The sequence below is a fragment of the Alexandromys fortis genome, unplaced genomic scaffold (assembly GCF_014885135.2).
Source record: "Alexandromys fortis isolate MF-2015 unplaced genomic scaffold, M_Fortis_MF-2015_v1.1 scaffold_7, whole genome shotgun sequence".
In the NCBI taxonomy this organism is placed as follows: domain Eukaryota; kingdom Metazoa; phylum Chordata; class Mammalia; order Rodentia; family Cricetidae; genus Alexandromys; species Alexandromys fortis.
The window spans coordinates 3616079-3632914 of record NW_026067920.1 but is presented as its reverse complement, the minus strand read 5'-3'; the positions used below and the strand labels follow the sequence as shown (position 1 = coordinate 3632914).

The 16836-nt window shown below is 39.9% G+C and overlaps 1 protein-coding gene across 3 annotated transcripts in view; it reads left to right on the top strand.

Moving 5' to 3' along the window:
- The window catches only part of Htt (huntingtin), a 146220-nt gene that overhangs the window by 81957 nt on the left and 47427 nt on the right, over window positions 1-16836 (top strand). For all 3 annotated transcript variants that reach the window (XM_050140892.1, XM_050140891.1, XM_050140893.1), the window contains 7 exons: window positions 4045-4100; window positions 4972-5120; window positions 8932-9068; window positions 11082-11198; window positions 12626-12748; window positions 13025-13260; window positions 14490-14632. In XM_050140892.1, coding sequence (XP_049996849.1) covers window positions 4045-4100; window positions 4972-5120; window positions 8932-9068; window positions 11082-11198; window positions 12626-12748; window positions 13025-13260; window positions 14490-14632 — 961 coding nt within the window. The remainder of the gene's footprint in view (window positions 1-4044; window positions 4101-4971; window positions 5121-8931; window positions 9069-11081; window positions 11199-12625; window positions 12749-13024; window positions 13261-14489; window positions 14633-16836) is intronic.

Sequence of the window (16836 nt, the reverse complement as noted above, 5' to 3'; positions counted from 1 at the left end):
ATGTTTTCCACATCTGTATACCTACTCACAACTCCAAAACAAGGTGGTTTTTTTTTAATTTATAAGATATAATTTAAGATTTATTCTGGTAGGATGGCATTTATGCAAAATTCATATTTCTTAAAAATTGGTGATCTTCAGTTAGTGCTGGTGGTGCTCGTCTTTAATCCCAGCACTTGGGAGGCAGAGGCAGGTGGATCTCTGAGTTCAAGGCCAGCCTGGTCTACAGAGTGAGTTACAGGACAGCCAGGGCTATACAGAGAAACCCTGTCTCAAAAAACAATAAATAAAATTAAAAATGGGTTATTTTATCAGAGAAGCTTCCTTTTTCAGTGGGCAGTGGATGTTGAGTGCTCAGCTCTAAATGGGACATCTGTTTCAAACCTCTTTTCCCCTCTAAGGCTCAGGGAACACTGCAGAATGAGTAGGGTAGGGAGTAGAGGGAGGGAGGGTGTTATGAAGTGCTGTCTCTGGACATGACAGAGCTGCTAAGGTCACAAACTCACTGCAGCTGTCATCACCTGCACAAGATCACACCAGTCAGCACCCCAGCATGACTGGGACTGGGGCTCAGAGACCTACCCTAGCTGAAAAGCTATTGGCAGTTAATGGTTGCAGGGGGAGGGATTGCCATTTTTCTTAGTGGTAGGGCAGCACTAGTTGTACTCAGTGTACCACCATGCCTTGCCCACCAGTCATAGTTACTATACAAATTCTCTTCAAGGAAACCTTATTTCCGTGCCTTTTCCAAGAAGAAATTGTCTTTAGGTTGTTAAAAATTGATCATCATTTTTGTGCTATGATTTTTGGGCTACTCTTTCTGTGTGAGTTACAAGGATGTGCCAGTTGGGGAGAATCCTTGGCCTTCATAGACTGATGGTCATATCATAATACCAAGTGCATTTAGTTCAACTTCAAAAGCCCCCATAGTCTTACAGTCTCAACACTGTTTAAAAGTCCAAAGTCCTGTTTGAGACCAAAGGCAATTTCTTAATTATACCACCCTTTGATTTGTAAAAGCAAATTACATATTTCTTATCTACAGTGCTGTAGAATATCCATTCCCATTCCAAAATGTAGGAATGGGGATACAGCAAATACTGAACCAAAGTAATACCAAAACCCAGTAGGGCAAACATCAAAACCTGTAGCTCCATGTATTCTTCTGTTCTTGAGTTTTTAAGGGTTTAGATGGCTCAGCCCCTTGAACTTTGCTGTTATCACATACATCTCTCTCTTCCTTGAGTTCTTTCACTCCATGTACGTAGCTCTTTGCAGATAGCACAGGTCCGACATCTGCAACATCTTGGTGTCTCCACACTCCAGGTTTTAACTTTCATAGCTTCATGAATGGCCTCTTGGGGCTTCTTGCAAAGACTCCTCTTCCTCATGGTTGCCTGACCTTGGCAGTTGTCTGAAACCACAGAAGTATCTATGATCCTCTCACTATTGGATTTTTCATGCCTCCAAAGCCAATTCCACATGGAAAATTCTGCCAAGTTTGGCCAACAGTTTGGTATGGACTTCCGCCCCTTTGACCACACTAGCAACAACTTTCTTGTTTGAAACAATTGCTCTATAGGGGCCAGCAACACCCAGTGGTCTCCTTTCACAAGTTAGAAACTTAGCTGGATGAGGTGTTGCCCTTACAGCACCCTTCTCATTGTTACAATGCAGACCAGGAAGCCTCTCCTTAATGGCACTAATCTCTTTAGCAATTACAGCTTCTCTTTCAGCGCACATATGGGGTACGGAGCAATGTTAATGCTTGTTAGTGCTTTTTCTCTCCAAACTGTATATTTTTATTTCTGCCCTTTTTGTTCTTTTTCACTCTAGACATGCATAAGAGTTATCCGTAATAACCAGTCCGTAGACTCAATGTTATGTTGTCTTTGAAATTTCCTTCATCAAAGAAGTTAGTCCATTACTTTTTAATTTAGACTCAACCAACTTCTTAGGACATGAACAAAAAAACCAGGCAGATACTTTACTAAAATATCTCAGTAATGACCTCAAGTCTATTGGATAATAAAGATCTTGTTTCTTTTGAAACCTCAAGAGCCAGGAGTTATTCTCAACATTCTGCATTATCCTTGCCACTACTAGAACTACTACTAGTTCTACTAAAACTGTCCATTAAGTTCTGCTTACGGTATGTAACTAACCACTTTCCTACTCAAGAGTTCCAAAGTTTTTCCACATTCCTCCAAAAAACAGCAGTAGGGTTCTTTACAATACCTCACTTTCGTAGTAAGTTCTAAATTAGTTACTTTTTACTGCTTCAATATAAAATACAGGACTAAAAGAAATATATGGGAGAAAACTTATTTTGCCTTATGGTTTCAGAGGGATTAGAGTCAGTCCATCGTGAGGACTGGAGAGATGGCTCCGTAGTTAAGGGAACTTGCTGCTCTTCTAAAAGACCCAGATTTGTTTTCCTGGCACCCACATGGCAGGAACTCTTTTGTAACTCCAGTTCTGGGGAATCTGACACCTTCTGTCTTCTTTAGGCAAAACCTTAACACATAATATCTAAAATAAAAAAGGCCGGTGTGGCCACAGACATCTGGAGCTGGAAGTTGAAAGCTCACATTCCATCCACATTCAAGAAGCAAAGAGAATGAACTAGAGTAGGGTGAAGCAATAAACTTTCAAAGCCTGTACCCAGTGACATACTCTCTTCAGCAGGGCTTTACCTCCCAGACACTATCAGCAGGGGACCGTTTACATCTGAGCCTATGAAGGAAATTTATTATTCAGGCCACCATAGTTGTGCTTCCTTCATTCCCATACCATGGTAACCTATTCTACAGTTGTCCTCTATGTGGTCTGGAGAAGAAACAGGCTTGGGGCTGTACCTGGTGGATAGATAGATAGGATTGCAGTCTCTAGAACACTGATGGATGCATCTTAGGTAGAATACCTGTAAGACTGCAGCCTACCTCTCTTCTCACTTTCCTACTTCCTACTCAGCAGAGGTAAAATCATCTCCATTTGAGCTATTCATCATAGATAGAAAATTAATTCACTAGTAGATATGTTAGGTAGACTTGGCTGTCTTGCCAGATAATTTCTGTAGTTATTCTATCTAGAGTGTTTCCTCTAAAACAGAAAGGTGTTTTGTTTTTCTTCCTAAAATTGCTGCCTTTTACTTGACATTGAAAACGCTCAGGACTTCCAGATTTTTGTGTGCTGTGCCCATGTCTGAATGTATGTCCTTCATTCTGGGCCCAAGCCTCATACCAGCAAAGCTTCCTAGCCAACCACTGGTGATAGTCTGTTTTTCTTACCATGAACTCTGACCTCCTGTTTGTTCTCGTGACTTTCATCAGTGGGTCCTGTAGAGGGATAAATGCAGAAAACTGAGGCACAAACTCAGTTCAGATACTGATTTACTAAGCATCTACTGAATGTCTATGCATGCCCCAGAACTGCAAAGCAATGGGTGTAAGTTCTGTTGTTCATCTGTGGGAGTTTCTTCTAGGGTGATGAAATCTCACAGAAAATGAGTCACATAGACCAGCTCTTCAGCCCAGATACTGTCTCTGTTCCTAGGGTTGGCTTTTCCTCCTGGCTCCTCTAGTGTCTGTCACAGACAGCATCTAGGCATTGTGTACTACAGGACTCATGCTGTTAGATCACCACTCTCTGGAAAAAGTCTTCAGATGTGATTATGAGTAATAGCTAGAATTTATTATTTTCCCAGTGAGGATTCATCTCTGTATTTAGTCACTTTGTTTTGTAAGACAGAGTCCTATCATGCAGCCGAGACTGACCTCAAACTTTGATCTGCTGGCCTTAGTTCTCCCTTTGCTGGGATTACAGGCCTATACCAACCTGTCTGCCCTGACCAGTTCCTGAAGGCATGTCTGGAGGTATTCTGCAGCTACCTGACTTTAGAGTAGCTTTGAGAAAGTTATTATAAACAAGCTAATCTTACTGTGTATGTGCTTGCGAATAGTTCACAGATCAGTAGACAAAAAGGTACCTGGCTTTTATGTTGTAAGCCTGTGACTGATGACAGCTTTTCTTTTCCTGATGTAGGTGTTCATCGGTTTTGTGCTGAAGCAGTTTGAGTACATTGAAGTGGGCCAGTTCAGGTACTACTGTTTAGTTACTTCAGTTATTGTCCTTGTTATCTAACACGTGTGATCTTAGGTCCGTATAGTCATAGGCGTTTCAAGTGCTGCTGGTTTCCAATGGAGGTCTGATTTACATGTTTTCCACTTTTACTCTGCTGAACACTTGCTGAAAACATTTCTCAAGATGTGCTTAGAAACAGTTGTGCATTTGTTCATTAGTGTGTTCTCATTTAACATTCAGAGTGTATGTTTATTGTGACAGGTCACTAAGTGGCGTCTTCTTACATAGTGGAACCCTGTTCCCTAACTTTAGAGGGAACAATTTTAGGCCATGATTTAGTAAAGGAAGTGATTATTAACTTTAGTTATATTGACTGCAGTTTTCCTTGCTAGACATTAAAGCTTTAATAATCTAACAGTACATGCAACAGATTTGTAATTTTTGAAAATTACAGTTCTTAATAAGTAGTTTGTAAAGCACAGTACTGGAGAGTGTTTTGAGAGTCCCCGAGATTTAGAGACCCAGGTCTTGTTCTGATTATGACACCCTGACCTGACTCTGTTGTTTTGATCAGGGAACATTTTCCCTTAGTGTCTGAATTTCTTTAAGAGAGGAAAAAAAAATGAAGTGCTAGGACGATCTTACTTGCTGGCATCCAATGTTTAAGGTGCCTCTCCTGCTGGAGCTTCACTCTCCTAACCAATAGACTGTCCCCGTGAGCAGAGGCAGGAAACCCAGTGGTGTGGGTGGGGTTAAATGAGGTTGTAGAATCTGCTTTACCCTAGTACTTTTCCTGAGGTTGAATCTTGATCTATGTTATGCTGTGTATGCATATCACTTATCTTAGTTTTTAAAAAGAAATGTCTAAATGGGTGTTTTTGTTTCTAGGGAATCAGAGGCAATTATTCCAAATATATTTTTCTTCCTGGTTTTACTGTCTTATGAGCGCTACCATTCAAAACAGATCATTGGAATTCCTAAAATCATCCAGCTATGTGATGGCATCATGGCCAGTGGAAGGAAGGCTGTTACACATGGTAATGGGATACATGTTTGCTTGTTGTCCTTGGTCTCACCTCTACCCACTTTTAACTGAACCACAGCTCTGCACTGCATGTGCTGTCTGTGTGCATGTATGGGGGCTCATGCATGCTGCACATAGGTTAGAGATGTTTGAGAAGGGAAAAAAAGCACATTACTTATTCACAAAAATTTGTAAACTATTTGAGGGACATTAAACAATTGTGAAATATATAAAAAAGTGAAAATATAAAAATAGTGACATGATTAAGATACAGATAGATTCTGTTTATGAAACAAAATTTTAATTTTGTCATTTGTATTTGCTTTGTTCTTTTTCAGAGGGAGGGCATAGGCTCAAATCTGGGGCCTTATATGAGCAAAGTACTTTAATTTTGATCACACCTCTAGACTTAGAAGAATTTTAAATCTAGCTTGTCAAATCAAATTTTGACTTTTTTTTTTTTTGGATACAAGTTCTCATGTATCCCATGCTGACTTGAACTCACTATGAAACCCAGGATGACCTAGAACTCCTGATTCTCCTTCTACCTCCTGAGTGCTGGGATTATAGGCATGATTACTATTCCCGGTTTGTAAGGTGTAGGGATAGAACCCAGGACTTCGTGCATGCTACTCAACTTTCTACAAATGACCTGCGTTTACAACTCAAATTCTGAATCCATCCATCCTTCCTTCCTTCCTTTTTTTTTTTTTTTTTTTTTTTTTTTTTTTTTTTTTTTTTTTTTTTTGTTCTTTTGAGACAGGGTTTCTCTATGTAACAGTCCTGGCTGTCCTGGAACTCACTCTGTAGATCAGGGTGGCCTTGAACTCGCAAAGATCTGCCTGCCTCTGCCTCCTAAGTAAAGGAATTAAAGGTATATGCCACCAAACCTAGCTATAAATTCTGATTTCTTTTTACTGGTTTTGGTGTTGTAGTTGGACATTTCCTTGGGGAAAACAAAACTTTGGGGTTTTCTGTTTTGCTACATTATATTTTAGAAGATAAGCTAGTCAATGTTTAATAAACCACACTTTGAATTTTATATACAACTATATTTTGTAAGCATGCTGCATGAAAGTAAAAGGTTAATCAATTTAGAACTATGGGGAAGCTAAAGTTTTCTTTGCACATTGGTTTTTAAAACCCCTGCACTTCAAGTTGATGCCATGGCTGCCTGATTATTTTGCTGAAGCTTAAATATGAACCATAGCTAATGGTTAGCCACTTAGCTTTCCCCCTTTAGCTGATAAAGTAGGTGTGGTGTGTATTTTAAGAATGTTCTGTAGCTGTATGATGGTGTATGCCTCTGTTAATGGCCTTCCTGAGGTGGAGGCAGGATGACCGTGAGTTGTGGCCAGCCTGGGCTGTTCAGCTAGGTCTTGACTTGTACATCAGCAACAATGACCAAAAAGAATGTGTCGTGATTCTTCCTTCGAACTTTTAACTCCAGTCTTCTAGCCTTTCCCTGTTGGATTCTCCCTACTCCTTTGCTAAGAGTTTAGAGCAGTGCCTCTTAACCTTCTGAGTGACCCTTTAATACAGTTCTTCATGTTGTGGTGACCCCTAACCATAAAATTATTTTAGTTACTACTTCATAACTGTAATGTTGCTATTGATATTAATTGTAATGTAAATATCTGATATGCAGAATATTTGATAAGCAACCCCTATGAAAGGACCATTCAATGCCCCTCTCCAAGAGATTGAGACCCACGGGTTGAGAACTGCTGATCTAGAAGCTTCTGAGCTTTGGTATAGGTGCATTCTAAGAACTTTGCAGACTCCACCTAACCTCTACAGGAGAGCCTAAACTGACCAGAGGCATTGATCAGCCCTCTCAGTCTTCATCAACTTTGCCTCTCATGCTCCATCCGAGCACAGACCATGAAATGCTGATAGATGGTTTAGTTGATTACAGTCAAATACACAGACTCAAGTGGAGAGATGGCTCAGTACCAGTTTCTCTTTCAAAGGACTTGGGTTCAGTTCCAAGCACCCATATGGTGACTTACGATGTCCAATTCTAGGGGATCAGATACCTTCTTCTGGCTTCTGAGGACACTTGTATATATGTGTTGAAAAACAAATAATAAAGTAAAAATTAGGAACTAGAGAGATGACTCGGCAGTTAAGAGTACTGGCTGCTCTTGGAATTAGTTTCAAGTACCCACATAGTTCCAGGAGATCAGACACTTTGTTCTGGCTTTCTCAAGGCACTGAATACAGGTGCTACACAAACATACATTTAGGTAAAACACTGATACACATAAAAAAATGTTTTTTAAAACATACATGGATGTAAGGTTTCCTGGACTTGTAGTGTCATTGCACTGAGAATTAGTGGCAGTCAGCCATTTTACTTCATGCTAGGTTACTTGCTCATCTGGAGGAAGTTCAGTAAGCAAGTAAAAGCAAGGATGTTACGTGGCACTGAGGGTCTGGATATGTATATATTCTTACCATAGACCACCAGAATGTGTGCGTATACAGAGTGTATGTTTGCATGTATATGTGTACATGCATATTCATATCACTAAGTATTTGTGCATATGTCACAGATGGTCAGGATGTTTGTGTTACCAAAATTCAGGAATGTATGTATGCATTTCAGTAGGTATCAGTATGCTGTGTACCAATTAAAGCCATTTCTATTATCATTGTTTTCCTATATGATACTGTTAAAACAATTAATTTCGTTTGACTCCTATTTTGGATAAAAATAAGTAAGACCTGAAAAAAAATTCTTAATTTAATGAGTCAGTTTTTAACTTAAACAGTATAATAAATCTAATACCTTGACTTATAATATATTATGTAACTGTATTGATATCTCATTTGTATTTAAACAAATAAAGTTTGCTTGAAGTTCAGAGAGTGAAACAGCTGCGCTGGTCAGCCTTACAGACCAGGCAGTGGTGACACACACCTTTAATCATAGTAGCTACGCTAGTTTGCCTGCCGTAGAAACTGGGCAGTGGTGGTGTATACCTTTAATCCCAGCACTAGAGAGGAATATAGAGAGGAGACAGCTCTCACTCATAGTCACATTCTGAGATTTCTGAAGCAGGATCGTCATTTCAGACTGAGGTAGAAGTAAGAGTCAGTGGCTGGCTGTTTTGCTTTGTTTTGTTTTATCTTGGCTTGTTTTTTTTTTTTTTTTTTTTTTTTNTTTTTTTTTTTTTTTTTTTTTTTTTTTTTTTTTTTTTTTGAGACAGGGTTTCTTTGTAGCTTTGGAGCCTGTCCTATCTCTTATAGACTAGGCTGGCCTCAAATTTACAGAGATCTGCCTGCCTCTGCTCCTGACTCCTGGGATTAAAGGCGTGCGCCACCACCACCTGGCACTATTTTGCTTTTCTGGCCTTCAGATTGAACTCCAATTTCTGTCTCTGGGTTTTTAATTAATTGTGCTACCTGTAACCACAATATTTAACATCTTTTTAAGTAAAATCAGGTAGTTTATGCATAAAGTAGAGAGGTTACTGTTTTGGTTATTTGGAATGCTTTCTTATTTTAAAATTGACTTTGATTTCAGTCACTTTTTGTCAGAAGTGATGCTGCATTTGATATTAAATCTATGGTTTTTGTTGTTATTAGAAGCCTTCACTGACAAGCTGTTAATCAGTGTTGAGAGGAAGAACCATGACCTCTTACAATAGCATGATCATGATTTCAAATACACTTTTTAACAATCCTAATCAGTCCATTCTGTAAGCCAAGTACCAACTAAGGTTTCCTTTGTTTCTTAAAAGTACTTTGAAAGTCTTGATAGTTGTCTAAGTGTCATTTTTTTCTACAATCTTTTGCTCAATCTTTTGTGCCCACAGCCATACCTGCTCTGCAGCCCATTGTCCATGACCTGTTTGTGTTAAGAGGAACAAACAAAGCTGATGCAGGGAAAGAGCTTGAAACCCAGAAGGAGGTGGTGGTGTCGATGCTTTTGAGACTCATCCAGTACCATCAGGTAAGCGGAAGGTACAGTGATAGTCACATCATCAACATGGATAAGCATGCTGTTTCCATGAGGTTCTGTGTGTGGTGAACAGTCTCAGGAGCATTGGGTTCTCTGGGACTTGAAGAAATGGTAGTGAGCCAGCTGATGGTGGCACACACCTTTAATCTCAGCCCTTGGCAGGCAGAGGCAGGTAGATCTCTGTGAGTTCAAGGTCAGCCTGGTCTACAAAGTGAGTGCCAGGACACGCACCAAAGCTACACAGAAAAACCATCTCAAAAAACAAAAACAAAAGTAAATGGCAGTGAAAGAAGAAAATGCACTAGGTACTAAATGTAACAGAGGCTGTGTATTCTCAAACATGGTTCAAGCATCAGTTAATTGGCAGTGTTGATCTAAACCATTGACTTTTTAAAAATACTAGAAATTTTATTTTACTTATTTTTTTAAAATATTTATTTATTATGTATACAATATTCTGTCTGTGTATATGTCTGCAAGCCAGAAGAGGGCACCAGACCTCATTACAGATGGTTGTGAGCCACCATGTGGTTGCTGGGAATTGAACTCTGGACCTTTGGAAGAGCAGGCAATGCTCTTAACCACTGAGCCATCTCTCCAGCCCAATACTAGAAATTTTAAATCCGAAATAAAATAAATAGGTATTTACTTCTTGAAACAGTCACTTTTTTTTTATTTGTACTCATTTCTAGTTTTGTTTCCCCTAAGCTGGAACAGGGATTTTAAATGCTATGAGTCAATCCATGTGTGGAAATGTAGTTTTCTTAATTTTTGTCCCTTTTAAACTTGTACTTTTGCCTGTCCCTCTCTATTTTATTAGTTCCTTTCAGCTGCCTTTCTCTGAATCTTCATGAAAAACCACAAGTCTAAACAGCACTTTCTTTGTTACATTTTGATCAATCGTAATATTTAAATGTTTAATGCTTAGTTAAGTCACATGACTACAATAAAAAAATACAAGAGGCAAAAAGTAATTTGAGAGTAAGCAGATGACCCTGGCAAGCATGGCAGGGCTGGTAGTGCCTTGGGGAAGATCATACCACTTGTGCATACACAGGTCAGGGTCTCAGTATGCCTCATGGAGATTCTTGAATGCCCATGAACTAAAGAGGTTCTTGTGTAGCATGAGCACTGCGCTTGGACCTTGAAGAGAGGCAGCTTTGGGCATACAGTAGTAGGATTAGGCTTTATATTGTCCCTGAGGTGGTGTGCATCTTTTATAGCAGCCATATTTTATAACTCAGGGATTAGTAGATTCTTTTTTGTAAACCACAAACTAACCAGCATTGCAAGCTTTGTGGCCTTCCCAGTCTGTAGTACCTGGAAAGTAGATACAGACAGTCTGTGTACAGATGGCATGACTGTGTTCCAATAAGACTTTCTCTACAAAATGGGCAGTGGACCAGGTGTCTCTGTTACAAACTTTTTCTAGGTAATAAATACATCTATTTTGAATGACCAAAATGACTACCAATAAACTCATGCTCAGCTTTGTATGACTGTTGTGAGGGCTAATCGAAAATAGATTGCTTTTGCAAAGAGCACTGAGGTGGATTTAAAGTACATAGGAATATAAGATATCCATCCCATAGAGTGTTTATTCAAGACTGTCTTTGAGTTCTGCAGATTAATGTAAGTCTGATTTTTCCTTGATTTCTTTCTTCATGAAATGTTATAATGCCGTAGAAATAATACTGATTACTATCTTCCTGAGTCTTCCTGAGCCCAGCGTGGCTCTGGCTCACCCGTGCCCTTGGAGCTTACTGCTTCTGTCCTTGTGTCTGTGGGGGTTTGTTTGTTTTTGGTTTTGTTTTATTTGTTTTGGTCTGCTTCACATTCACATATCACAGGATATAGATTTGTGACTTCCTCAGTCTTCATTGGGGATTATATATATCTTATCTTTGAACCAGAAAGTTGCCCTGCTGAGCTGGGAACAATGTGGGACTTGACAAAGTAGAGGTCCTGGATCAGGAAGTACTCTGATCCTACCCATTCTTGCAGGTGCTGGAGATGTTTATCCTCGTTCTGCAGCAGTGCCACAAAGAGAACGAGGACAAGTGGAAACGGCTATCTCGGCAGGTCGCCGACATCATCCTGCCCATGTTAGCCAAGCAGCAGGTTTGTCACTGTGGTCTTGGTTTGCCATCATGTGTAATTTATTTCAGAGAGGACTGAGATGCTTGGGTTGTGATCTTTATATCCCGACAGGTTCTTGCTCTGAAAATTGTTCTGATTGCTGGTTGTGGGGCAAGTAGCTTCTTTTATTCCCATTTTCCTTTGAGGTTGAAATTACCTTCTCACTTTATAAGTGGGGGAATTAAGGTCAGAAAGGGTATTGAGGGTTTCCATCCTCACAGAGCTTGAGGGTGCAGCGTCTGCAATTGGTTGGCCCAGTTCTGACTTACAGACTGAGTCGTTTCAACTGAGTCCTTTTTTATTATCCTGACTCCTTTATTCTAGTCAGTTAGGTATTTTATTTGATCTTTAGCTTTATGATTTTCCATTTGTTTGTTTTCTTTTTACTTACACAGTAACCTAGCAGTTATTCATCACTTGCTCAGAATTTCTATAATAAAATGACATTACTAGTTAATTCAGAAAATGCAGTCATCTGGCTGTTCCACATCTTATGGAAACAAACAGCCCTGGCTCCTGGACCGAGTGTGCCTAAAAGCACAGAAGTCTGCGTGACTTTTACCATAGCACCATTACAAAAGAAGATAGAGAACAGACAGAGCCTGGCTATAGACAATTCTACCAGAAAACCTGAGAAGCTACCAAATTAACCTCTAGCCATGCTTTGAATGAAACCCCCTGTTTTATGGCAAGGCACTGCTTTTGAAATAGGTTCTTTAGAAAGCACAAAGTAGCCATGGTTCTCCTCATTTCATAAACACTTGTAGGCATACTGTATCAGTAGTTACTGTCTTCGTGTGCTAAGTAGTAGTGCAGGGATAGATAGACAATACTTGACTGAACAAAATATATTGAAAAGCAGTGTTCTCCCACCTTAGAGTCAAGCTTTCATTGAGGCAGACAATGAATAATAAGGTAGATAACAAAGGAATACATTATCAAAGCGTATAAAATATCAGGATAGTAGTTATCTGTGGGAAAGGGATAGTGTCAGGATAGGAGGATGCATTCATTGTTCAATCAATGACCAAAAAAAGCCTTGTACAGCAGGTGACATTTGAGTAAACATGGAGGAACAGAGCAATTCTAGCAGATACCTTCAAGAGAATGTTTCAGGCAGAGCAGAGAGCAATGCATAGTCCCTGAGATTATAGCAGTCCAGCTGGAAAGGGAAGGATGTGAGGTCTGGAATGGAGACTGTCTTGAAGCTTTACTGGGGCTATTGCTAAAGTAGAGTGCAGCTGATACACTGTTCTGAAATAGGATTACCTCTGAAAGTAAAATGCTTTTAACTTTTAGCTGCAAGGACATGATAGGAATGGTGGTGATTGTGTGCCCTCGAGGTGCAGGAATTATGTGTGTGAAGCTGGCATTTCAGTTGGGTACCACAGACATGCTTAATTCCACAGATGCACATTGATTCTCATGAAGCCCTTGGAGTATTAAATACCTTGTTTGAGATTCTGGCTCCTTCCTCACTACGTCCCGTGGATATGCTTTTGCGGAGTATGTTCATCACTCCAAGCACTATGGTGAGTCTCACCAGACACTGCTGATGCACTAGAGGGCGGGTTCCGGCCCAGATCTGCCACAGCTGGTGAGTGGGAGAATTTACATTTTTCCAGTTCTTCACCTGAGCCTGATCCTGCTTCTATAGGACCATACCTGGAACCAGTGCTGTAGGGACTTTCTGGTGAAGTAGTAAATTAGGGTAATTTTCTTCCTTGGAATTAACAAAGGGAAGTTTAATCATTTTTTCTTAGCTTTAGCATTTTTTTTCTTTTTCTTTTTCTCTTTTTTTTTTTTAGGCTTCTGTAAGCACCGTGCAGCTGTGGATATCTGGAATCCTAGCCATTCTGAGGGTTCTCATTTCCCAGTCAACCGAAGATATTGTTCTTTCTCGTATTCAGGAACTCTCCTTCTCTCCATATTTAATCTCCTGTCCAGTAATTAGCAGGTTAAGAGAGGGAGACGGTAATTCAACATTAGGAGAACGCAGTGAAGGGAGACAAACGAAGAATTTGCCAGAAGAAACATTCTCAAGGTATACTTTCTTTCTGAAGTGTAAACTGACCTGAGACTTTTGGCTGATCCCATGGTGTCTCAGCAGCAGCAGCCAACAACATTTGCTGGTCTTCCTTCGGGTCTTCTTTTTGTTTTAGGTTTATTTCTTTTTATTAAATATATATGAGTGTTTTGCCTATGTGTAAGTTTACTGAGTGCACGTGGAGGCCAGAAGAGGGCATTGAATCCCCTGGAACTGGAGTTTCAGACAGTTGAAACCTGCCATGTAGGTTCTAGGTACTAACTGGACCTGGGTCCTCTGCCAGAGGGTCTCTTGAATCCCAATCCATCTTTCCAGCCCCCTTACCCAATTTTTATTCTCACCTACCTCACCAATGGCCTTGTGTCACACCTTTCTTAAGGTCCTGTCTCATTCTAGCTGTCTTTGTGACAGACTTGACAAGTCTGTGATTAAGCAGGGGTGACCTGCCCTACCTGCAGCATGTTAAAAGATGAATTGCCTTTAGAATAGTTAAAAATCTAGAGTAAGCCACTGAAAAATCTGCCTTGTATTTATTTCACCATGTGCTGCTTTAAGAACCTCATTGCCAAGGTGAACAGCATCTAGGAGGTACCTGCAGGTATCTTGTGTCTTCCCTTCCACATGGTATAGGAGCTCCTCCAGGGCAGTGGTATGATCACTTTTCAGGCACTTGCCAGCACTTTGCAGGAAGAAGTATTGCCTACTCCTGGAGTACTTGCTACATTAGAGCAGTGCTGCGAATGTGCTCCTTAGGGCCTCCCATATTTTCAAGGGGAGACACCCATGGTGTCTTATGGACCCACACACTGCCTTTTCGTTTGCAGAGTTGACTGGCAGCCCATTACCCTCTCTCTGCTGAGTTGAAGGAGTGGGTAAAACTGGTGTTACACTAAATTCCTTCAAATTACCAGCTTGTATTTATGTAACACTCTTACAGCTGATAAAGCTTTAAAAAAATAATCACTTGTCATTTTGTTTGATGGACCTTGAAGGTGTTATGATTATCATTTCATATTTGAGGAAGGTGATATAGAGGGAAGCAGAGCTTTCGTTCACAGTGATGGTCTGAAACAGTTAATTTTCACTTTGTTCCGTGTGCCGTCCTTGTGGTTTGGTTTTTTTTTTTTTACTTTATACAAACTGATGGTCTTTATTTCACACTTGTGCTTGGCATAAGCTCACTGATAGTGACCTAATATGCTGTCATTTACTCCCTTTCTTGGAAGGTTTCTTTTACAGTTAGTTGGAATTCTTTTAGAAGACATTGTCACAAAACAGCTCAAAGTGGAAATGAGTGAACAGCAGCATACATTCTACTGTCAAGAGCTAGGCACACTGCTCATGTGTCTCATCCACATCTTCAAATCTGGTAAGTGAATCCGATTAGATTTGGTAGTAGTTTGTGTGCTCTGTCTCCAGCAGAGCCCTGTTCTCCATACTCCTTGTGCATGTGAGAACATGATGATAGGAGTGAGCCTGGTACATATGGTCCAGCAGTTACATTGATAGGCAGATATCTGGAAGAATGGGAGCAGAGTGCTTGGAAGATGGCTGTATACGAGTCTTCATAACAGCATTCCTTATATAGCTAAGATGTAGAAGCAACTTTGACATTGGTGGGCTGGTTAAAAGCCAAATATGGTATTATACATAGGTTATAGAGTTGAATGTGTTTATGCATGGAATCTTTTCAGCCTGAAAAAGTAAAATAATTCTGACATAGAAACAACATACGATATTTGAGATAACTTAGTAGTTAAGTGTATTTTCTACGGGGGGTGTTGTTTTTTGTTTTTTGAGACAGGGTTTCTCTGTAGCTTTGTAACCTGTCCTGGAACTTACTCTGTAGATTAGGCTGGCCTCAAACTCACAGATATACATATACCTGTCTCTGCCTCCCAAGTGCTGGGATTAAAGCTGTGCACCACCACCACCTGACTATATTTTTTATTCTTGCAGAGGACCCATCTTTGCTTCCCAGTATATTAGAGGCTCACAATCATCTGTAACTCCAATTCCAGTAGATCTGATGCCCTTTTCTAGACTCAACCAGAACCAGGCACGCACAAGGTGCACATACATATATGCTAGCAAAACACTCATATACATAAGATGAAATTAAAAAACCACCATAGGTACCCTTGAAAACATCGTGTTAAACAATGTAAGCCAGACACAAAAAGATACACTGTGTTTCATTTATATAAGATAATCAGAAACTAGGATGGTAGTTGCCGAGGGCTTTAGGAAAGGGATTTAATGACTTTAGAGTTTCAGTTTTATAAGATGAGAAAAATTGTAAATGGATGGTGCTGATGTTGCATAACATAAATGCATTTAATACCAAAGCTGTATATTTAAAAATTATCAAGGTGGTAAACTTAATGTTTTATGTACTTTACCACAATAAAAAAAGAAGTGGAGGCCAGCAGGGTTGTTTAGTAGATATAGGTGTTTGCAACCAACCCTGATAATCTGAGTGTGATTTTGTCTGTCTGTCTGTCTGTCTGTCTGTCTGTCTGTCTGTCTATCTATCTTCATCTGTATCTATCTATCTATCTATCTATCTATCATCTATCTATCCTATCTCTACTAGCTGACCTGGAACTTGTTCTATAGACCAGGCTGCTCTTGAACTCAAAGAGATTTACCTACTTCTGACTCCCAAGTGCTGGGTTAAAGGTGTGTGCTGCCCAGCCTGAATGTGATCTTTGGAGAACCACACAGTAGTAGAGAATCAATTACTTCAGGTTATTCTCTGACCTTCACATACATGCTGTGGTACATGTGCATATCCTCACCAATAACAAATAAATGTAAAAATCAAACAAAACCTAAAGACTCATGCTGGGAATGTCAGTCCATTGACACTACATACAAAAACCTGTATGAAAACCAAGCACATACAAAACTCTTGTTTTGATTCCTACCTAACCTAAGCAGCACACACCTGTAATCTCAGTTCTTACCTCTAATCCTATTAACCAGGAGGTGGAGGCAGGAGAATTGGTATTTTAAGGTCATCCTCAGTTGAGGCAGGTCTGTCTGACCTATATGAAGACTTGACTTTAAAAAAAAAAAAATAATAACACTTGTTTGTTTAAGTGAGGGAGGGGCGGAGTGTGACATGGTGATTTTTATCCCATATTTCCATGTCCTGGCTGTGTTTTCTATCTTGGCCTTGCTTTCTGGTGGATTCATTTCACATGACAGAAGGTTGGCCTATGACCACAGTGGTTTGAGCCTCCAAAGTATGCTAATTGACCATCCATGACCTCTGTAGGCAGCCATGAGCTCCTGGCTGCTTTGACCAGCATGGGTGGCCTTCCCTTGAGTGTGTGGGTTGCTTTGTGAAAAGAAGAGAAACGGATAAGAAACTAATTGTTTGCTGCCAGTGAAAATAGCTTATCAGTTGGAATTCTGGAGGTAACTAAATCCCAAGCCAGAAATGACAGAAAGTAAAAGCAGGTTGTGTCTCCAGTAAGAAGGTGTTCTCTATGTTTGGATTTCTGTGTGCATTTTTTAAAAGATTTATTTATTCATTTTATGTATATGAGTGCTCTATCTGCATAT